Source organism: Chlamydotis macqueenii, chromosome 1, assembly GCF_036417535.1.
Source record: "Chlamydotis macqueenii isolate bChlMac1 chromosome 1, bChlMac1.mat, whole genome shotgun sequence".
NCBI lineage: Eukaryota > Metazoa > Chordata > Aves > Otidiformes > Otididae > Chlamydotis > Chlamydotis macqueenii.
This window is the reverse complement of record NC_141556.1, coordinates 187,747,416-187,771,671: the sequence shown is the minus strand read 5'-3', so window position 1 is coordinate 187,771,671 and position 24,256 is coordinate 187,747,416. Positions and strand designations below refer to the sequence as shown.

General features: G+C 37.0%; 1 protein-coding gene across 2 annotated transcripts in view; it reads left to right on the top strand.

The window, feature by feature from the left end:
• The first annotated feature begins 246 nt into the window (after positions 1-246).
• The window catches only part of COG6 (component of oligomeric golgi complex 6), a 56,679-nt gene continuing 32,669 nt past the window's right edge, over positions 247-24,256 (top strand). For both annotated transcript variants that reach the window (XM_086771922.1, XM_086771921.1), the window contains exons 1-9: positions 247-388; positions 1,024-1,167; positions 1,499-1,570; positions 5,076-5,134; positions 16,970-17,081; positions 19,092-19,174; positions 19,410-19,480; positions 20,654-20,747; positions 24,077-24,205. In XM_086771922.1, coding sequence (XP_086628048.1) covers positions 257-388; positions 1,024-1,167; positions 1,499-1,570; positions 5,076-5,134; positions 16,970-17,081; positions 19,092-19,174; positions 19,410-19,480; positions 20,654-20,747; positions 24,077-24,205 — 896 coding nt within the window. In that variant the 5' untranslated portion in view covers positions 247-256. The remainder of the gene's footprint in view (positions 389-1,023; positions 1,168-1,498; positions 1,571-5,075; positions 5,135-16,969; positions 17,082-19,091; positions 19,175-19,409; positions 19,481-20,653; positions 20,748-24,076; positions 24,206-24,256) is intronic.

Below are 24,256 nucleotides of genomic sequence, written 5' to 3'. Positions count from 1 at the left end.
AAAGCATTTATTTCATGAAATAAATGTGGCTATCGACCTCAGGAAAGGAACCCTCTTTCTTACCACCAACCCAGAATCTTTTATTTATTCCCCCCAGTGCCACCTGTACCAGGTACCAAACGCCCAGATCTCTCAGCCCCCCGCCGCGGGCCTGTGCCCTGGGCCGGGCCGGAACCAAAGCCTCGGGAGCGCGTTTCCGCCGGAGCCGGTCCGCCGCCGCGGCGCTGGGTGCGGGCGGCTGCGGAGGGCTGCAGCCATGGCCGACACTGCCACACAGCCGCCGCCGGCCGCTGTTACCCCCGCTCCGGGGCTCCCAGCTGCCCCTGGCAGCAATCCACTGTCTCGCAAGCTTAACAAGATCCTGGAGACTCGCCTGGACAACGACAAGGTGGGGCGGGCGGCGGCCGAGGCGGCGAGGCGGGGGTCAGGCCGGGCCGGGCCTCGGGGCCGGGGCCTGCCCTGCGGGGAGCGCCTGGAGGGGAATCGGCCGTAGGAGCCGTCAGGGGCTGCGAGTCCCGAGTGGCGCCGAAATTGGGAAGCGAGCCCTGTCGCACCCTCTGCTACGCTGCGGGGTCACAAGCTGACCGTTGCAGTGTTAATGAAAAATAAAATTCACTTTTGCTTTTTTTTTTAGTGGCTTACTACGCACCTGCTCGTTCCTTTCCAGTCGTAAGGAGGTTTATATTGCTCAGCTCGGAGGGCACTTCTCAAGCTTTTTCTGAGTTAAATGTTTTCTAGCTATGGATAGGTCATGCTTTAACCCAATGTACTGTTACTGAATAAAGCTATTCTAAAATAATAGACAAAGTTGTTTATGTTAACATACAAGAAGAAAGACTCGGCAGTTATTTTAGTTATTTACCAGCTGATCTGGAGTGTGTTTAGGTAGTCTTTCTGTAAAACCATGCAGTAGGTTTTTTTTCTTTTTTTTTTTCCTAGTACCATAAACTTGGCACAGTTACAGACTATGTAACCTGCTTCTTTGTAACTGTGTGGAAAGTTAACATCTTTTTTATTTTCTAGGAAATGCTGGAAGCACTCAAGGCTCTCTCGACCTTTTTCGTCGAAAACAGTTTGCGCACCCGAAGAAATTTGCGCGGAGACATTGAACGGCGAAGCTTAGCCATAAATGAGGAATTTGTCCACATATTCAAGCAAGTTAAAGAGGTAGCATTTTTACAGTGTGACTACCTATCTTGCAAGAGTACTGCTATGTAATTTAAAGTTGACTTTCTGGGACAAATATACTTTTACAGTAAGATTGTCCCATCATTTGTTTCATTTGATGAAAATCCTGTGCAGAGAGAGGTGGTGTTTTGAACAGATAAAAATTTAAAGTGAACGTTGATCTTTAGAGGTCCATTCTCTCCATTGATTAACAGGGAGCCTAGAACAACTGTGTTCCTTGTAACTTGGGCATCTCATTTTGGTGGGGTGAAGCTGAGCCTAGGCATGCATTTCTGAATTAAAACACAGTTACTATTATTTGAACTTATAGGAGCTTGAGAGTATAAATGAAGATGTGCAAGCGATGAGCAGCTGCTGTGAAGATATGTCCAGCCGTTTGAAGGTAATATATAAATAGATGTGCTTTGTATATTTTTTCCTTTTGAGATGCAACTACTTTCTTTTTAAAGGACAGATAATTATTTAGGAGGATTAAAAGTGACACTGAGATGTTTCCATAGTATTTCCATGTATTATGTTACTTTAGAATATTAATAGATTTCTTTTTAGTTATTTAGAAAATGTATCGAGGAAGTTGTTTTAATTTCTTCCAAATTGCAGTTCAGAATGCAGCAATATACTTATTCTGAGAATAGCAATGTGTTATCCATTTGTGTGTGAGCAGAGAAAAAATATGTTATTAGACTGAATGTGTGTGAGATTAAAGAGTTGATTACTTTTGTGTATTTCCATTTAAAATTTATGTCTTTCGTATTGACCACATCTGTTGAGTTACGTGTTCATATAAATGCCTCAAGTATATTCATAAGAAAGTATCTTGTAATCCAAAGAAGACGACAAATCTAGTGTACCATGTTCATTGTTGGTTTTGTTTCATAACATTGTCTCAAAATGCGAATATGAACAAAACCAATTCTGTTTCGTATTAGTCCTGAATCCATAATATTCTAGGGGGAAAAAAAGAGTTGTGTTTTGTAATGCTTTACTAAATCTGTCTTTGTTTTAGTGTACAAGTTCAATATTCAATGCAGTGATAAGTTTAAAAGGTTTATGGATGCTGAAGTGTAGATGTTTTGCCAAACCAAATCTGTTCTGAATACAGCACATAAGTTATAGTATGTGAATGAGAATCCTTCACTAAAAACTCCTGTGAAAAGAGTTTCTTTTTCCCCTCCTAATGCGTGTCGCCCCTCCCCTCATTAGATGTCCCCCTACTTAGATTAATAGATTTCATAGTCGTGGTATGTAATTCCCTTAAGAACGCTTGTAGTTTGATGAACTTGTTCCATAAAGTGTGAGAGTACAGTGTAGCCCACTGCAGTACTTAATTTTCAGTTTTGGAAGGCAACCAAACTTTTGGTAGTGCACCTTGGAGGTCTCAGATCTCTTGGAACACTGTTAATGTGGATGTATTCCCTAGCGCAGTTCAGGAGCTGTTTGATTAAACTCTTAGATGTGGAAATGAGTCAAGTGTCCATTGCAGATTTTTGCTCTTTTCTGTCTTTAGATGGTGGTTACACTTCATGATCTGTGACTATTTTTTTTTTCCCTCCCCCAGAGTAGAGCCACCCTGCAGTGATATCTTTTTCTATTAAAGTCAGTAGATAGTTTTGTTCTGTACCCAACAGGAGATTTCCTCTAGAGCCCTGTATAACTCCTAACTTGTCTCGGTTCAACTGATATTTTTTTTTGTCTGTAGGAATGTAAAGTAAGTTAATAAGCCCATGAGCTAGCACTCAGTTGTCAAATACTCTGGTATTTTATCTGTAATAGGACACGAAGACTTGCAAGCATGTGCTCAAGCTGAATAAGAAGACAGAGGAACTAAGTAGAGCAAATAGAAGATACAAAGAGGAGTATCCATAGCATATAAGGCAGAAAAGTGTGCTAAGAGAGCAGTGTATTAACAGAGCAGAATAAATATGAGATATGGAAGGGACTATATACCGATAAGCCAAAAAGCTTTTTTATTTTGTAAGTTTATAATACTATCCAATCCACTTAACAAGATACTGTCAGATCTGATTTCAGGACAGTGACTTGATAAATGCAATAGCTGAAAGGGAGAGAAGGAGGCAAGTGCTGGAATGGAATAAAGCAGAGTTCAAGGATAATTATGGTTTTAATTAGTATACTGACATGGTGAGGAAGAGGAAAATGTTTCTATTTTGGATCTGCAAGGAACATCAAATATCAATTTTCTGATTTTTCTGGCATGTCTAACTTTTCTGCCAGTTACCTTGTTTTGCTTAGATGTAAGCTCTTGCATTACGTACATACAGTAATAACAGTATCTAGCATGTATTTGAATGAATGTAAATAAATATTGGCTTTCTGATGTGGCTTTCTAGATACAGAAAAACTGCTTTTTTTTCCTTTCTGCTGTCCTACTGCTAGTGTTATTCTTGGCAATTAGTACTTCTGCCCAGAAAGTACTGGAAAGGAAGCAAATTTCTTCTTCTGTCATCTCGTTTTATTAAAATCTGCAACTCTGAAGGAACGGGGGAAAAAAGGTCTAGAATTAGTAGATTTCCATACTGAATAGTTCAGGTCCAGTCTTTTGTTTTAATAGTCTTTTTGTGTTAGGCTGAAGCATTGAAAATCAATATTATTTAAAAACAGTTTAAAATACAAATACATTTTAAAATCTAAATATTATTATTTATGTAAGATACAAGAAACTTAAAAGATCTTAAATTATTTTGGAACTACTAAATGTTCATCGAATTTTGTTGAGTTTTTATTAAGTTTGATGCTAGTCTATACTAGTTTACTTTAGAAAATTGGGCAGCTGGCACCTCAGCAGTGCCCACTGTCTGTATTGATAGAACAGCTCAAGCTCCCTCTGATGACCAAAGTCGTACTTGAGCAATTGCGGTCCTACTTTCACCTTTCAAAGTGTTCCTGTGCCTTGACTGCTTTTCCAATGTAGCTCATGTAGTGTGGCAGATAGATAGGCTGAAACGAATCAGTGTATGTATACTTGCATTAGACCTCTCGTGGATTTCAAGACTGGCATCTTCATTTTGCCAAACACTGTGATTTATACCTTTTACAGTCTTGAAATTATTAACACAGAATATCTTTGTAGCTGTTTCCACCTCTTCACTTACAGTATTATTCCATACTGAATGCATTTTGATTTCAGTTGTTTTTTTTTTTTTTTTTTTTAAATCTTCTTATTTTTCTGCCTAAATACTGGTGGTGTCCAGTGGGAAACCAGGATTCCGAATGTCTTTTATCTTCTTGCTGAGTTATAAGTTTCAGAACTCTTTAACTTCAGTTGCAGCAATTGCTTTAGTCATACAGCTGGTGTCTGTAGCAGAATTGTTTCTGCATGGATTTCCTTATGTTGTCATCACTGAAAATTTAGGCCTGTGATGAACTTCTTAAGTGCTTTGCCCTTGATCCTTACAGCCCTGTAAGGTGCCTGGACAGTAGAACTTGCTAAGACCAGCACAGCTGTATTCATGCTGTCTAAAATGGCTGGATGGACACCGGTACTGGGCAGTTTAGCATCTGAAGGCTGCTAATTTTTCATTTTGTAACAGCAAACAACTTACAGTTGATGGACAAACAAAGTAATCAGAACTATTTATAAGATTGTTTTTGTATTAAATGTAAATAAGAAGTCAACTGTGTGTGAATATAAATGTATATGAAGATGGAAATATATGTGGATAAGGATATTAATTTATTTTTTCATGCCTGAAAATAGGGAGAATTAATGAATGCTTATTTCAAGAAGGCCTTTCATTTCAAAGAGTATACTTTTTAAACCTCTTATAGTCAAAAAGCTTCAAAAGTATTACATATTTTAAAGATTGTGTAATGCATTTGATACGTTTGTGGTTTTCACATGCTTAATGATTCTAATTGTATTCTAGGCAGCAAAGGAACAAACCCAGGACTTGATAGTAAAAACCACGAAACTCCAGGCAGAAAAGTATGTATACCACCTTGTTTATTTCTTGAAGACATGGCGGTGCTGATGAAGTTTTCTTTTATATCTGATTCTGCCACTCTTACTTTTGAGTAATGACTTTAGGTTTTTTTCTGTTTGTACTTTGTTTTTAACGCTATCTGTTGTTATAACTCAATTGGAATAAAAATACTGAACTTAGTTTATTAGTAGAAGATACAGAAAGGTAAGAACATATGTTAAGTGCTTGTTGTCGTAAGAATTGATGTTTTGGGAAGAAAATCAGTTATAGTGATACAGCATGCTGAATATGGATGTGCTTTACCTAATGTCAGTGGATAATCTAAGTTATATTGTTTTGTAATAGGTGTGGACCTACTCAGTGTCTCACCAATTTCACAGGCTTCTTGTTTTTAGTGCTTCATATCCAGTGGAAATCACTTTCTTGTTCAGGGACTGTTCGTAGAAACAAAATGTTGGCTTATAACCTACTCTGTCATATTTAAAGCTAACTGTGAAATACGTAAGTGCCGTTTAATGAGCCTAACACAGACCACTTTTTCCCTTGGTTCTTCAGCCTCTTATGGAAGAAAAGATTTGTATTTTGCTCTTTTCAGTATTTTTGTTCGTGGGAAGGGGATAATAGCCTATGACAGATTCAAGTAATCTTTATCATTTTTATAGCTAGGGCATCTGGTTTTACAGCATTAGCCTTTGTCAGTGTAGAAGAATGAATCTCCTTACTTTATGAGCTTTTTTTTCTGAAAGTTTTATACAGCTCACTGGAGATGAGGAGTAATTATTTCCAGTGATAAGTTTCTAGTAGAAAGTATGATTTTTGGATGGCTCTGGGTGCGCTTTCAAAATCAGTAGGCTCATGTTGTGGACTTCGGGAAGTGGATTATGTCCTGTGAGAGTCTGAATGTAAGGTTAGAGTGCAATCTCTACAGATTTTAGAAGTTGAATGTAGAGTAACTGCTTAAAATACCATACTATTTTGTACAAAATGGAGGATTTAGCAAAGTCACAGTTTAAGTAAGTAAGCAGAAGTCTTAGAATTTTTTTTTTTATTTTAAATATGAGTATGTGAAATAGTAGGACAGAGAAGTGTTCATCTTTTTTGTAGTCTCAAGAAAAGGAAAACTGCTTTGATTCCTTGTTCTGAAGCAGAATGGAAGATACCAAGACCAATCCCAAATGATGTATGTCTAATTGGCCTTAAATTCCGTTAAAGGAGATTATGCAGACTGTACATCAGTACCTCTACAACATAGTCCTTACTTGCACAGTAGTTTTACTTTCTGCTAATTCCTTGAAGAGACAGAACATCCCCTAGTGTGAAGAGGAAAATAGGTTTAGGAAGTGGCTTGTCCTTCTGAGGGTTTGTGTGACCTTAGAGTGTACATGTAGGGAACAGTTCTCTTTTGAAAGGCTTTTTTTTAAAGTATACCATGAAGTACCCACCAACAGAAGCCAAACAATACTGTGATCTTTGAATACAATGGTTGTGGAAGACTCATAGTGCCATTTATTAATAAATTTAACTTTTTTCCCGGCTAAACCTACAAAAAATTTAAACAAAAGCTACAATGGGAAGGCCATTTTGTTCCACTGGGACATTTGAATCGCCTTTTCTTTTGACTCCTCAAACAGCAGTTTGTTCTGGTGCACCTGCAGTGCATCTGATGAGCTATTTGGGACTTCCTATATTGGTAAAATGTGTAATATAAGACACTTTGTTAAATAGTTGGGGTAGAAAATAAAATGTTCTTCTGAGATTTAAGTTAAAACTTCTGCATTCTCAGGTTGTTGCTTTGCAGCATTGTTTTTCTTGTAATTTAGTTTGTGAGCTTTAGACTCGATTTGGCGTAAATGCTAAATAGAGTGCGTTACTTAGATAACAAATTTAAAAAGTAATGTTCCCTTAGTACAATTGCATTTTAAAATTTGTGAATATGTCAGAGTTGGTGCATTTCTTTGGTCAATTAGGTTGCTTGTTCTGAATTTATTTTCTCTGTAAAGACTAGTTAAAATAGCTCTACTGTACATTAGAAGCGGAATAGCTTTCCTTCACATTGTTTAAATTATGGAATCTACTTAACATAGGAACTAGAGTGATTTTTTTTTTTCCCCTCTTCTCTCCTTAAAATTGAGACTTATCATGACTTAATAGGACCAAGTAGTGTGAAATAAAGTAGTTCAAACCATTCAACTCATCTCTTTTTAACATAAGATTAATTTATTGCTGTTCAGTACTGTTTATTTTAATGTATTTCATAAAAATCTTTGATAATAAAGAAAAACTGAGGTAGCTGATTTAGACAGTTTGTGTGAATTGCAAAAAAATCCACTTCAGTATCTTCACTAGATTTCTATACATTTAGTTGAGCACACTAATACTGCTTTCGGGTTGCATTAGGCTTTTTATGTATAGTAATGGGGAGACCAACTTGTTTTCAGATGTCTGCCGTGTTTTGAAAGATCTGGGTTTGTTTATTGCCCTTGCTAATAGGCTGACAGAAAAAGGATCTTCTTCCTTGAAGTGAGATTTTAGTAGAAGCTTCCTATGACTTGTCGATTTTCCTGTTGTACCTGAGTTTAGTTTCTGTTTTCTTTGTGTGAAGCCAAAAGCCTACTTGCAATACTAAACAACTTACCTTGCATTGGGAATAAGTGTCCTGGAGTTCAGTGGTTCCCACACCAGAGAAGTAACAGGTCAGTTCCAAAATACTGAATGCAGAATGCCAGAAGCCTGACTTCATAGTAGTTCTACCAGCTACTTAATGGTAAGGTATTGTGCAAGGTTGTTTTTGAGGTTGGCCATAAATGACAGTCGTGGATCTAACAACTGAAGAAAGAGACCAGAAGGTAATGGTTAGAATAGTTATTATAAATAATAATAGTTATTATAAAATTAAAGAAGAGCGATTATGTGAGTGTATGTATGTGCTTAGGGAGATCACAAAAAATAAGCCTGCAGAAATAGAAAATTGGTGAGAGTCAGAAGTAGTTTTCTGGAAGTAAAGACCACCATACTCTGAAAACTGTATGAAAGAATGGGAATGGGAATAGCTTGGACAGACATCTTTGAGTCAGGTTAAAGTTTTAGAGCTTTCACTGAGATTATCCACTTGAAAACTTTTACCTGTTATCTTGTCTTGCTATTTTCTATTAATTGTGTTCTTAAACAGAGGAGAATGTGTGTTTTGATGTCAAAATCCTTATTAGTTACGTTGATTCTGGAAAATGAGTTTCAGTAGTACTAGGATTGTTTCACTTCCTAAAAATATTTTTTTTTTCAATCCTAAATGTATTTTGGAATGCAGCAGTGTGTACTTCAATTTATTTTAATTGAATTGCATTCAGACTTGCTCTTTGTTTAAATTCAACAAACACAGTTCTTGGAGTTCAGTGAATGATTTGACTGTCACCTCTGTGCTCAATACAAGGTCAAAAGTCTTAAGAAAAATGTTTCTTAGTGAACATCTGATGCTTCAGTAGTGCTGCACTACAGATCTCTCATGCTTGTCTGTTGGTGGTGCTTTTTCTTTTTTTTTTTTTTTTGCTTTTTAAAGAAATATCTTTTTCGTCATAGTCAATTTGGAAATGATGCAGGAAGTTCAGCAGTACTTACAGGAGGTTAGAGAGGTTTGCTTTTATCAGCAGATGCTGGGAAAAGTGCTGATCTGATGGCTTGCACTGTTGAGATGTATTTCATGTCTTGACCTTTTGAAACTGGTAATGACATTTATTTCTGTGAATATGCTTCATGAGAAAAAGCAGTGATTGCCTAAGCTGAAGTATAATTCAGTGTGGGGGAGGGTGAGGGTAAGGGCTTGGAATTCCAAGGCTAATTTTCTTTCCTGGTTTGTACCAAAGTAAAATGTAGGTAACAGGGCATAACACAGCAATCAAAATTGCTAAAATGGATCTACAGGAAAAAAACCTCTAATTTGTCATATTCTAGCCATGACCAGCAGGGAAAGTGCAAAGCCTTATTTCCTGACAGCTTTTCTACCGGGCAACTATGTACTTTCTTGAGGCACACAGTCCTCTTGGTTAATATGAAGTGAGGCATGGTCTTCCAGGTCAAGAAACATACATCAGAAGGGCAGAATCAGCTACATGATACCATTCCTGACTGGTGTTTGTGTAACCTGCTCTTAGAAGAAAAGCCCAGGTACAGAGAGCCTATGGTCTTCCCTGGAAATTTATTTTGGTTCTTTATTTTCCTACTCTCTGGTTTAGTTCTCATTTTGCTGCTGGTTAAGCTCGTTTGTTCTGCTCTTGTTCCAGGTGAACATAGAGAACAGTGTGCTATTTTCATGCCTTTGGCAACATTTTTTAATTTGGTGAATTTGAAGCTAGACTCAGCAGTCCCCTTTCAAATGTCTGTATATCAGACTGTATAAATACGTGCTGAAGAGATCAGTCTGTTTGGTTCGACAGTATCGACTAGCTTGCTTCTACAAGATAGAAAATAATCTATTTACTGGAAATACACTCCTTAACTTAATCCCTGTTCACAAGTTAGAAACCATATCTTATATCTCAACCATTGCCAAACACTAATTTACCTAGTAAGTACAGTGGCCACCTTCTTATAGTGGCCTTCTATGATGGAGTGATTACATCAGTGGACGAGGGAAGAGCTACAGATGTTGTCTATGTGGGCTTCTCTAAGGCCTATGATACTGTCCCCCACAACGTCCTTCTCAGTTGGAGAGATATGGATTTGATGGGTGGACTGTTCGGTGGATGAGGAATTGGTTGCATGGTCACACTCAGAGGTCAACGGCTCAATGTCCTGATGGAGATGTGTGACAAGTGGTGTCCTGTAGGGGTCCGTACTGGGACTAGTACTGTTTAATGTCTTCATCAATGACAGGCAGTGGGATTGAGTGTACTTACAGCAGATTTGCAGATGACATCAAACTGAGTAGTGCAATTGACACACTTGTGGCATGGGATGCCATCCAGAGGGACCTTGACAAACTCAAGAAGCGGGCCCATGTGAACCTTATGATGTTCAACAAGGCCAAGTGCAAGGTCTTGCACCTGTGGGTCAGGGCAACCCCCACTATCAATACAGGCTGGGGAATGAAGGGATTGAGTGCAGCCCTGGGAAGGGCTTGGGCATACTGGTTGATGAAAAGCTGGACATCAGCTGGCAATGGGTGCTTGCAGCCCAGACAGCCAATGGTTTCTTGGGCTGCATCAAAAAAAGCGTGGCCAGCAAGTTGAGGGAGGTGATTCTGCCCCTCTACTCTGCTCTGGTGAGACCTCACATGGAGTACTGCATCCAGCTCTGGAGCCCCCAGCACAAGAAGGACATGGAGCTGTTGGAGAGTGTCCAGAGGAGGGCCACGAAGATAATTAGAGGGCTGGAGCATCTGTCCTGTGAAGAAAGGCTGAGAGAGTTGGGGCTGTTCAGCCTGGAGAAGGCTCTGGGAAGACCTTATTGCAACTCTCAGTACTTAAAAGGGGGCTTACAGGAAAGATGTGGACAGACTTTTTAATAGGATCTGTAGTGATAGAACAAGAGGTAACGGTTTTAAAATAGAAGGAGGTAGATTCAGACTGGACATAAGGAAGAAATTGTTTACAATGAGGGTGATGGAACACTGGGACAGGTTGCCCGGAGAGGTGGTGGATGCCCCATCCCTGGAAATGTTCAAGACCAGGTTGGTCGCGGCTCTGAGCAACCTGATCTGGTTGGAGATGTCCCTGCTCATTGCGGGGAGGGTGGACTAGATTACCTCTGAAGGTCCCTTCCAACCCAAACCATTCTATGATTCTATGTATATCACATGATTGCTGTGAAGTTTTGCATGTGAAAATTACTTATCCAGAATATTCTGTAGGTACATACCAATGGTGTTTATAGAAAACCTGATTGGTATCTAAGTAGAAGGTTATTGAATTCTGTGAATTTATTTACAGCATATAAGCTTTTTTATTCTAGTGTTTAGTAATCTATTTGGCAAGGTTTGAATCATTTCAGTGCATTTAGTATCTTCTGTTGCCAAACCTCTAATTTAGCCTTTTTGATTTTTACCTATTTATTTTTAGAGCAGAATGTATTGCATTGCAGGCTAGCTGTCTTTAAATAAGGGATTCCAGATGGGAGACACTTCTAATTTCCAGTCCACTCTGCTGCTACCAGCTATCATTTGCATGATGACTTTTATAAACTCATCAACTGTTCAATGTAAAACTAGTTAATTATTTTTTGCATTTTGTACATGTTACTGTTCTTGGAACATTCACCTCAAAAGCTTGTTCTTTCCAGTAAAAGCCTTTCCCTGATTTCCAACCTAATTCTTGGATATTAATTGGCTGTTTTCTCATGCTGTCTGTTATCTTAAGAGCTTCCTTCATCTCCTCTCATAAATTAGATTCTCCATTCCCATGATCATCCTACCTGCTCTGGTTTAATGGGAGTCCATTGTTCTTGAGCACAGATGACCAGGATTGTGATCTGTTTTCCAGATGAGGTCTCACTGAAGCCTTTTGTAATATTTCTGCTATTTTCCTGCATTCTGGGAATGTTGGACAATTCACCATGATTTTCTGTGCCTTCTTATTTTTTTTTTTAATTAAGGAGAAAATTTTGTGATTATATTCTAGATGGAAGTGGTCACTGAATACTTTCTCATAGTAATTCAGTTCTCCTTTAATAAAAGACGTATTTAACAGACAAAATGTAGAATAAAACTGTTTGTTCTTAGAATTTACAAATGCTTTTTTGCACCTGGTACTTACTCTTAAAAATGGTTTCCTAACACTTACTTGTATGTAAATGTTTTGTTAGAGAGTCTTGTATATTTACCTTCCACAAAAACCGTCACAGAAATAATTTTTTTTTCCAGCTGCTGCTGAGAAGCATTTATACATGTCTGTTAAATATGCTTTTTATTTATTTGAGTTAAAAATACTCAGTGTTCTTGAGGCTTTGAAAGTGTGTTGAATCCTCAGTACCATAAATTGAAAGTAATTTCAGAATGTGCTGTTATGACTTGTCCTAGGTAAAGGAAGCTAGCATATCTTTATGCTGTACTTGATTGCAAGATAAAATTAAACTTTGGAAAAGCTTGTTTCTCCTCCACCTCATTTTTTGAGCTGTCTAGGTGATAATCCTAACAAACAGTGCACATTTGTATTTGGTTCAAGGGAAAAGTGCATGAAGTGCATAGTTTTCCCAGCCTTTTGAGTTCTCTTGCAAAAGAATTCTGTCTCCCTGGTAACGATTAAAACTGGGGAAATTGCTCTTTGTTGGAGTCCCATCCCCTGCCCAAGCTCAAAAGTCTACCAGCGCTTAGCACTTCCCCCTTTGCATTGCTGCCGTGTTCCCATGATCTGTTAGTTTTGTTCCTTTATGCAGGGAAAAGGAAAAAAAAAATCACTTTGGGATAGCAGCACAGTGTGGCCTTTCCTCTGCTGTACTGAACATGCTTAGAACACAATTTAGAAATGATTATGTTTACAGAAAGACCAGTGAGTCTTGAAATGTCCCAGTGTCTGCACAGTACTGGTTGCTTTGAGTTGTATGTGAGATGGCCTTACTCTAGCTTTTGTTGTTACCTGCGTTGTGCTTTGCGTAGCGCTTACCGCAGTGAAATAGCTCTAGCAAACTTGAGCGATAATTTAATCTGTTTCCCTGCTTTGGTAAGATTAAATTCTAATTAAATAGCTGTTAGCTTATGTCTGAGGAAATAGATAAATAAAAAATTAAATACCTATGCAAATTTATTGGTCTCATTAATACTGTATACTGCCAGATAGATATCAAAGGTACGTAGCACTTACATGTTTTGTTCCTGATCCATCATCTAGGAAATACAATCTCTTTCTCATGCAGATTGATTACCAAGGCAACTTTTATAGCCAGCATAAGCAGAGGTGGCTAACCTGGGTTTTTAAACTGAGTAGCTTGTTGAAATCCTGTGTCCTCCGTAAAGAGTCCAAAAGAAATAGCTTTATCAAAATTCAGATGCGTGTTTTTAGGTTTAGGGTAGATGTTTCTCACCACTTCCGAATCACTAACTTGAGAAAGATAGATGAAACGTTGCTGCCACCTGGAGGCTGTTATTTTGCATTTACATTGTGGAATTTTTAACTTGGCAGTGCGCTAGAGTGTAATTTATTGACTTGGTTTTATAAAAGTTAATTATTGGAAGTGTGGAGAGTGGATCAGTGAGCAGTTACAGCAGGTGTTGCCCAAAGACACAGCCAGGGATGGGAATGACTAAAGCACGATGTTTCATTGAGCCTTGTTCTTTGTAGCAGGAAAAAAGGAATGGAGAGAGGACTGTGCAGAGTGAGGAGAAAGATTCAGCAGTGAGATCTTCTGTGATTGTTCATTTTTATAACCACGGGAGTGAAGGGAGCACAGAAGTCCAGCGAGGGCTAACAAGAGTGCTGTTTGTACAGTTTGTGACTAAGGCCCTTGTTCTTTCTAAGTTTGCCACCCGAATTCCAACAAACGTGCAAGGCAAACTGAAAAACTGTTATGCCCAGTATATTGCACTTCTTGGAATCAGACTTTTCCCTGCCCTCAGTTTGGTGAGAGTGTATGAGCTACTGCTGAGAAGTCATATAAAAATACATTTAAAAAAATCTGAAGAACAAGAGATAGTAGTAAATGGAGATCTTCTGTAAGAGCACTTAAAAGTTATGCACACAGGAGATACAAAGGTTCAAAGAACAGAAAATTTTCTCAACATCCCATACATTCCTGTGTTTCTAGAAGATCTTGTTTCTGCTGAAACCGAAGATGATCTGGCTTTCTGCAGTCTCTTTCATACCTTTCTTCTTTTCCTTAAAGGGAGGGATAATCCAGTGTAAATCTTCTCAGCTTTGTGGTTTTATATTAAATTGAGATTTTCATCACAAGAGGAGAAACTCTGAGCAACTATTAAATAAAGTTAATTCACTAAATTACGTTGCCTGCTGTTTCAACCAAATCCAATGACAGTGACGTTGATGTACTAGACTTCCTCAGCACAATGGTGTGGAACAGGAATGCGCTGTTGAAAGCACCATCATTGGGTGAAATTTTAAGTGTCCTTGCCTAATTTTCAATTTGAGTAGCTATGTTATATACTTCTAGGTTTTTCATGGGTTTGAGAGGGATCCTGATACTTTTTTTATCATTGCTATTGTTATTATTTATTGTTACTGACTATTGAAATGACCTCTTTTTTTTTTCGCAGTGTGTTCTGAAGTGTGGTTTTCGTGAGGGATTTCATAGCAGCAGTGAACTAAGTAGTCATTACCCCTTTGCCTCTGGCAACTCGCTGTGCTAGCATACCCCTTAATACAGGGGATGTGCCTGTACAGAACTTGGTACCCCATAGTCCCTTAGTACAGGCCTGTGGTAAACTGAATTCAAGAATACATGTAACCTCTTTCCATGGAAAAAAAAAATAACAAAAAAAAAAAAAGACCCTTTTGACTTTTTCCCTGCCAGATTTGTTCACTGATCTCATTCACTACATGTTATTGTAAACAGTGGTTCTGGCACCGTGGAAAGGGCAGTACAGACTAGGGATGAGCAAGGATGGCTGAGGATGAGCAGCATGGCTCAGGCATCGTTGCAATGATGGAGTATATTACTGCAAAGCCAACCTGATCCATCTTTCAGCTGTGTTGTGAGAATGATGTAGTTATCATAAGAAAATCTCTGACTAGCCCAGTATTTAGTTAAAAATACTCTTTTGTTAGTAACCTCCTGACTGTTAATTCTTGTGAGTATGTTTTGTAGACAGCTTCTCTTGGTATTTTTCCTTTTTCTCCCACTGAAGTTACACTACAGCTTCCTCTATTCTGATTTTATTGTTTAATCTTCCTGATGAAAATTTATGGAATATGTTCAAAATGGTATTCTTCCACTCTCCTTCCATGATGTTGAGGTCTACCACGCGTTCTGTGTCAGAAAAGCGTATCAGTGGGGTTGAAAAACAGTGCCAGCTCTATTTAGAGCTGTGTCCTCACCCTGATATAAGAGATTTATATGAAGTTATTCAAAGAGAAGATGAGGCAACTTCAATCCTTTGGAACTTGCACATCTCCCTTCTCTGTTCCCAGAGCCTTTTGGTACTTTCTGTGCTCTCCAAATTTCTTCCTCCCTATGCCCCATTCCTTGTGCTAGAAAACTGACTCCACCTCCATGCCAAACTGTCATGATACTTCTCAATCTCTTTCCTCTCTTCCAAATACCTTTCCCCCCTTTTCTTCCTGACCTGCATTTTCTCGTTTCCAAGGTGCCTCATTGCCTCAGTTTTCTTATTTCCAAGGAGCCTCCCTTTTTAGACTTCTTCCCTGTCCTCACTTGCAGTGAGCTACCACCAGGTTGCTTGGAAAGTGCTATAATTTTTATGGATGCATCTGCTCTCATTGCTTGCTTAGTTGTCCAAAATTATCCTCTGTCACTCTTGTTCCTTTCTGAGAAAGATTCAGCTTCGTGGAGACTGAATTTGCGATTGTACAGTTTACTGAGAGAAAATTAAATAGACAGACAGATGGATTTTAAGCATTTCCAAACTGTCAGTATAAAGGCAAAACATCCATGTCTACATAGGAGCCTAGGGAAACCTGTCTTATTAATTAAAGATGTGGTATTAAAGCATGTAAGTTTTTGGTTTTCCCTTTTGCTTAGGTGTGTTCTGTGCTTTCCCCTTAGATTTTTCACAAATTTTGCTCTTAAAACACTGTTGGATTTTATATTACGTTCATGCTCGCTGTGCAATATGTAATATGCATTGACAATTACGAAGCATTTCATGTGATCTCTGAAAGAGTTTGTGGAACTGCAGGATGGGAAGGCCATCCATGTCTACAGAAGGGAAGCCAGTTTTTCATGCTGCTTTCAGCTGAGTGCAGTCCAGCCACTAGTTGGATAGTAGAGAAATGGTAAATAAGTAAAAACTTACTTTTCAAGCTTTCATCTTGCAAGGAAATTTAATTATTACAGTCAGTATTAGAAGTGTACTTGCCTGTTTCACTGCCCTGTAATAGCAGTGTGTTTATCTTGCAGTAAGTACATTGGAAGCCGAAATGGTCTTAAAATACTTGAGGCTTGTTCTTCTACGAATAACCAATCCATGTCTTCTCGATGTCTGGAAAAAGTAGTTTTTATTTTGTGGAATGCTGCGTGCTCAAACCACAGTTTGAGCAATTTTTCTGTTGCTACAGGAATTCCGGTCCCTTCCTGTGGAATACAACTGTATTCATTTGGGTCTTTCTGTGGTTATAAGGTGTGTGAGAAAACGCGTGCAAATGCCCACGAGATGGCGTTTGTGTATTACATCCCTGCTGTGCTTGTTTCAGGGAGGGAATTAGCTGTTACCTTTTGATTGCTTCTGGAGATTAGTAAATTTGTATCCCAACTGTGTGTTGTTAAAAAGAAATGTATCTGTTCTACCGGCAAGTAGATTAATCTGATGATAATTTTCCCGTTTTGGATGCTGCAGTTTTTTGTCTCTCTCTGACAGTACGAGTTGAAACTGTGTTCTTTCCTTGATTAATTTGAAAGGAAATAGCTGCAAGCATTATAACTGTACAAGCAGAAAGTATCTGGATTAGGTAACTTGTGATACAAATGCCAAAGGAATGTTTTTTTTTTTAAAGAACTTACTAGTTTTCAACCTTTATATTGTCTTTACTCAGTAATCTATGTAAGCTTAGTAGAAAATGGTATGTGAAGATGCAACTCAAGTGTTTGATGGCAAGAATGTACTATTAGAGTTTAATAACAGTGCTTTCTAAAGCCAATTATATTTCCAAAAGTGTGAATATGCAAAATAAATCAGAGACATGCATAAAAAGGTAATGTTCTTTTAATGTTTTTTATTACAGTCAGAGACTAGAAATGAAGGCACAAGTTGCAGACGCATTCATAGCAAAATTCCAACTGACACCAGATGAAATGAACCTCCTTCGGGGCACGAAAGACGAGCCAATTACTGAGGTAACTCAGTGAAGATTAAAAGCTTTGCCCTGAACTAAAATGTAGAAGAATCATCCTAACTGAATTCTACGTGAGGTCTTACTATCAGTTTGTAATTTATTTTTTTTGTGGAGGAATGTACCTGTTAACAAAATGATTAATTTCTGATGAGTTTGAAATGTATGATGAAAGATTCAAGTAACAAGAAAGAAAATCAACATTAAATTCTAGTTTGTGTAATGTGTTTAAGGGGCAAATGAGCTATCATCTGGTTCTGCACTTCAAAAAGACATTTATGAAGCCTGAATTTTCAGTGAAGATAGTTTGAAACATCACACTCACATAAAGCAAATGAGAGATCTGCAGTGCTTCAGTAATATGTAGTACTACGCTTGTGCATGCATGTGGGCATTTTGCATATGTGTATATATAGGTATTCAGTGACTTGAAACAATGTAAGTTGAGACTTTCCCTCATTGTTATTTGGTTAATGAAGACATTAGGTGCTGATTCGTTTTTAGCCACCTTCCAAAACAAGTTTTTGAATATGTTTTTGGTTTGGATAAGAAGGCACATTCTTCTGCAGCAAAAGCAAGCTGAATAATGGGAGAAGTGAGTACACTTAATAGATTTTTATTATTGTAGTTGCATAGAAACCTTCACTTAAGTGTAGACTACCTACTGAGACATACTATCTCATTTCCACAGGCATCCTGTCTGCAGTTACAGCATTATTAAAGACATGGAACATATAACCATAAACAGTGCTAATGAAAGCATAAATGGAATGTCTCAAATGATTGTGCACTTGAGTAATTGCTGTATGCTTTTGTACCAACTATTACCGTTGAAAGAATGTTCAGATTTCTAAAAAGCACATATTGCAGGGAACAATGACAGCAGCACTGCACTATTTACTCAATGCTTGATTCACAGCAGAAGGATAGTCCTTTTGATACTTTGATCTGCCCAAAATATGTACAGAAGTAACTGAGATATCATAGTTGTGCTACTGAAACAGCAGACTTCAGTAAAATCTTATGTGTGCTTTTCTTCTATGACAGAATCAAACAGTGTGCCTAAAACATTTTTAGTAAGGCTTCTATTTTGGTGATTTTATTATAATTTTTTTTTTTCCTGAAGAAAGAGTGATTTGGGTTTTTATATGATCTTCAACACAGTTCATACAAGGCAGTAGGTTAAATCATCTGACTACTTCACTTAGAATATGTATATTTGTATATGACTTGAGCCAGAATGGACCTCTACTTTTCAGAGGCAAACAGTGTTCAAGTCAGAAAAGGTATAGTAAACAGTTATCTGAATTGCCTAGTCTTCTCCATGATATTCGAAAGATGATTCCACAGTAAGACCTGTGTTTGAAAATGTCAATGGATTTCCATTTGCTCTCTAAAACAGTAACAAAATAACTTGTTGGCCCTGTGTCCACATCTTCTGTCAGTTTTTTGTTTTGGTTATTTTTCCCTACTGCTGCTGAGTTACTTAGAGGGAAAGATTGTCCTGGAAAACCTTGGTCTAGTCTACTGCAAATGTTTGATTTTTCTTAGAAGTTGTTACCTCATTATATGAAAACAAAAAACAAAAAATCAACCTATAGTCATTGTACTTCATCATTTCTCAATCTGCTCTTTATTTGCTGGCATTAATGAGGAAAAGATGATAGAATGCATAATAGTGTCCTCAAAATCTCACAAAAGTGTTAACTGGTAAATGTAAAATGCACACAAGCTACATAAAAGACAGATTAAGAATATGTCTTTGCTGCCTTTTTTTTTTTTTTTTGTGGAAGAAGGGCATGATGCAATGGGAAGGAAAAAAGTCTTAAAACTGTCAATGTGGAATGAAGGGTGAGATGAGAGGGGAGCTTGTATTTTAAAAGCAGTACTTGGAACAGAGACCTGCAAGGAACATAAATGTGGAATTGAAATGGGGAATACAAAGTGCTAGAGATTTGAATGACAAGTCACTGCTTTTGAATGCTGCTTTTATTTTCTTTTTTGATTGGTTTAGGATTTTTTCAAGGCTTTGGGAAGAGTGAAGCAAATTCACGATGATGTCAAGATTCTCCTCCGGACAAATCAGCAGAGGGCTGGGTGAGTGCTACTTAAATGAGTGCGAGATGATAACCATTTACCTGTTAAAACCAGAAGTTACAGCAAAGCCTCATAATTTGCTTCATAAGTCTACACAGACTATTTCACATAAAAATATGTAACTTATTTTGAATTTTTTATAATTTGAATAATTATGTGTTTTACATAATTTGTATGTGCCTTTGCTAGTACTACCTAAAATAGTATTTGCAAATAAAATATTTTTATCTTGTAGCTTGGAAATTATGGAACAGATGGCTTTACTGCAAGAGACATCTTATGAACGACTTTACAGATGGACTCAAAGTAGGACTAAGAATGTTTTTATGTTTATGAATATTATTATGATGATTCCTTTAATTCCTTTATGTGGATTAAACTCAGCAAAAACCCCTTCCAAGATTCATTAAAACAGCTTTGGGTTTCCTTCTTAGTGAAAGATTTGTTGTGAACCAAATAGTTTTCTAGAGATTCTCTCCTTTTTTTGGTTCAATCTTATCTCTGTAAAACTGTGTTACTTAGTTGTATTTTCAGTTGATTTTCCACAGAGAACATCAACTGCAATTTGGTAGTCTAAGCAAATTGTTAGCTTTGTTGCAATTTGGTTTTTTTTACAGGTCACAGGGAAGTTCTCAATTATGACAGTTTGGTAGTAAGATCTGGTTTAGTGTGAAGAGTGTTTATTACCTTTAAAAAAAGAGAAAAAAACCACAAACTTATTTTATCATTATGCTCTTTTGAATTACAGTAGGTGATTTACTTTTTTTTTTTTTTTTTTTTTTTTTGCATATGTACTGTGGATCCAAGTGACAGTGTTCAGTGAAAAGTCTTGATAGTGTAAAATCTAGATCCTTTTGTATTCTCTCTTCTCCCAAGACGGTGGCAGGAAGATTTGTGGAAAAAAAAAAACTGGTGCAATGCAATATTATATTTGTTAGCTGTTTTTCAATGGATGTTGAAGCCTCAGATAATGGTTGTGGTTTCACCTTAATGAAAATTCATCATTTTTATGCTGATCTTTGATTTAGTTTATATGATTTCCACATTCTTGCATGGAATATACGAGATTATGTAGTTATTGTGATTAAAGTAAAAAAAAAAAGAAAAGAACCAAAACAAACCCACAGCTTGCTTAAATACTTACTCCCTCTTTTCTTAGTAGTTTACCTGGAGTGTGGAGCCTGACAGAATTCAATGGCTGAATGATTTAACATTTGTATGTGGGCACAACCAGATACAAAGCTTCCTTTAGTTTTTCTTATTGTTGAGATTTGTGGTGGGCATCCATTTTACAGCAAAGTACTGCTTATGGGGGAATTTAATTACATCAACACAAACTAGGCCATGTAGCATATTCTGAAGGCTTAAATTCAAAATGAAAAACTTTGGAGTTTTTAACTAATTTTCTCATTTGATAGCCTGTTATAAAAGGTATTACAGTGTAAAGAATGTACTTTTGTCTGTGTTGTCATTTGGTAGATGAATGTAGGACTTTGACACAAGAATCATGTGACATTTCTCCAGTTCTTGCCCAAGCCATGGAAGCCTTACAAGATAGACCTGTCCTGTATAAGTAAGTAAATGTTCATAATTATCTCTAACAGAAATGAGTATTTCCAGCCTATAAAAGTTAAAGATGGGCATGAATTACAGTGCCAAGGATGATGGCAATTTAGTCTTGCATCAGATTTAAAAAAAAAAAAAAAAAAAAAAAAAATCGAATTTCAACTTCTTTGAATTTCAGAAAACTTTTTTTTGACATAATTATGGTACAGTAAATGTCATTAGACATTTTCGAACTTACAGGTTTCTAATTGAAGTAAAATGTCAGAATGTTTTTGTTTTAATCTAAACGAATTGTGAATTTTTGTTGCTCTCATTGTAGGGTTTTTTTTAAGAAAAAAAAATGCTGTCCAAAGCATGAGATTTTCTCATTTAAATTTGCAAAGTAAGAAATGGATAAAGGCTAACTAGTTTTTACTGAAGCGCTCCTCGTAGTAAGAATGTCTTCCGTTACAAGTTGTACAGTAATTTATTAAAAACAATTTACTGCATATGAGCCTCTAAAGTGTAGGAGTACTTATATATAGTGCTGTGTAGTTCTTGTTTAGAATTTGCTGGAGGGACTTAACGTAAATGAAATGGTAGAGACAATTTAACCACGAGGTGGCACTGTAAGAACTGTTTTTATTGGATTGACCATACCTGAAGCGGTACTTTTTATCCTTCTTTGCTTTTTAGGGGGTTCTTTTTGAAAAATGCATTCATCACATTTTGCAACTATTGCAAATTATTTTTAGCCACGAGCATCCAGGACAGGAGAGTATTAGACTGTCTTTCAAAGGCTAGCCTTGTCTTTAAGTGTGTCAGATATGTCAAGGTCAGGGGATGTGACATGGAGCTCTTCACAGGAAAAATACATAGTGCAAGTGGACGTTAAAAATTCTGTCAGTATACGAGAGAGTGCGCATATTGATGTTCTCAGTCACTTCAGTTATTTTCTTAAATTATGTTACTTTCAAACTTTGTAAAACCATTGTTTTGCTTTCTTAACGTTTATGGAAGAAACTCCATCGTCTGCATAAACCCACAGCTGGCCAGTTTAAAATGAATCTGCAAAAGAATCTTTTTTTTTCTGACTTCTCTCTTACAAACAGCAGTGCTGATATTAGCAAAGGTAGAACTTGGTAGGTAGGACTTTTGACCCAAAGGCAAAAGTAAACATTACTATAGAAGATGCAGCCATATGTCTCTCATCATAGGTTATCATATTTAACTACTTGATACAGCAGTATTGTCAAAATAGCAGTACTGATGCTTTACATTTTAAATCTCAAGGTGTAATTTAGTCCCTTCCAAAAAATTTTTTATACCTTTAGTCATAAGAAAGTGCTGAGTTCAAAATGTTAAAAAATAGGTCATAAAATAAAGTAATTTTAAGTGGTTGGTTTTGTGCATATAAGCACTGCATATAAATGTTTTTCCTCTAAATCACTGCCCTTGCATCTGATAAGGACTGTGATTTGATTGGGTGAAAGTGAGTAAGGGGAAGGGTGGGAGTTTAGAAATAAAACTATGAATTCTTGTTTCTTATATTGATTTATGTCATGTTAACTTTAAGGTGTCAGAAAGATTGCACTGTGGATGGACTTTTGGGAACTGCGGTTGGTAGGGATCTGAAATAAACATTTCAGTTTGGTTTTCAGTTCCTGGTTCTAACAGGAGAATTGAAAACCGTTTTGTTAAAAATACATGGAGTCATAGCTTAAAGTGTTGCTTCTCTTCTCCGCCACTCTGATTTTCAAAGGTTTTTCTACACTTCCTTCCCCCCAGTGATCATTACGTTACCGGGTGTTTAAAAAATTGAAGCTGGATTGAAAAGAATACAAATGTTGTTTCTTCCCCTAACATGAGTACATGTAATAACATAGTAGTAAATACTGTGTTTCTAGTGTAAATAGTAGTTATTACTTAATTTTGTAGAATGCAGGATTTTGTTATAGTTATACCTTGTTCTACTGAGAGCACAAGGAAAATTATTAGTTTTCTTTTTCTTTTTAAAACAAAATTATCATTATTAAATGCTGTTTTCTAAGCTAATAACAAGATCACAAGATTTGTTTTGCTGCTATATTTTTAATGATCTATTATATCTAGAGGAAAAAAAAAGTTTAGGTGGTTTCGACAAACACTCAAGATTTTTCACTGCAACACTGGTACGCCTGGGCTGCAGGTAGTCGGCAGATCCCACATCTCTCCCACTTTTAATTGCATAAATTTTGTAAATAGTAATTTATTAAAGACTTTTTCAGGTAGCATTTAAATAAGAATTGCAGGTATTTACATATTAACAAGTACAGTGTATGAAGAAAAAAAATTAAACAAATTTCAGGATGTGCTTTTTTCCTCCCTCGAATAGTAATGTAGATTGAAAAGAGCAAAACCAAAGAATCCCTTGGACTTTTCGTAGCATAATAAAAATCTAATTTAACTTAGCTTGGAACATACTTGAAACAGTATATATATATTTTTAAGCGAGTAACATGCTTATTATTTTTATAACTATTCAGCTGCTGGGTGTCGTTGGTAAGTGACACCATGCTTACTCTTTGACATTTCTTCAATTGTATTGGAAAAATAAACTGTCATGTGGTTTTTTGTTTGTTTTTTTTTTTCTCCTTTGTAATTTATATGCTTTGTTCAAAATGCTTAAATTCAGTTTTTCAAAAATATTGAAGTGTTCCATGGCTTGCAAAAATCTTGTTTCTAAGCAGATGTAACAGGAATGTGAGCAGTGTTCATTTCCCATCCTTCACTTGCTATTGTGCTTCAGCCCCAGCAGGAAGGTAGACTGCTCCAAAAATGAGCCATGTGTATGTTCCTTGTACCTCATCGACTACCAGCAAGCCATTTGAGATTATGCACTCTCGGCTGTAATTGTCCATCCATTAAATATCTAACTAAGACTGATTTGATTAAAACCAATGAACAGCTATCAAATGAAAATTACTTTTTTGCTACTCATCATGTGGAAGCCTTGAAGAAGGAGAAAACCTTGTGTCATGGTGCAGTAAGTTGCTGCTTCTGTCAGTCAGCTGGGTGACATGTGAACAGGAGTCCTAGACCTGTCAATACATGCTTATATGTAAAAAAATAGAAAAGCTGATTTTTCATTTATTTATTTTTGTGGCCTATGGGAATGGGAGAGACAAGGAAAAGTTATCTTAAATATCGGTTTAGAGGAGTCAAAATGAGATGGTTTTGAATGCTTCACAGTAGAAGCATTGATACAAGATTTCTAGAACTATAAAAATGGTTACTTGTATTAACTGTAAAGCTGAGCTAATAAGCTGTGATGAGGTGAACTGTTTCGTTTTACCCATTTTAATGTTTCAATAACAGGTACACTTTGGATGAGTTTGGAACAGCTAGGAGGAGCGCTGTAGTCCGTGGCTTTATAGATGCTCTTACTAGAGGAGGTCTGGGAGGCACTCCTCGCCCCATTGAAATGCACTCTCACGATCCTCTGAGGTATGGTACTAGAAATAATGTATATGAAATAATCCTTGTTTTGACTTTGAA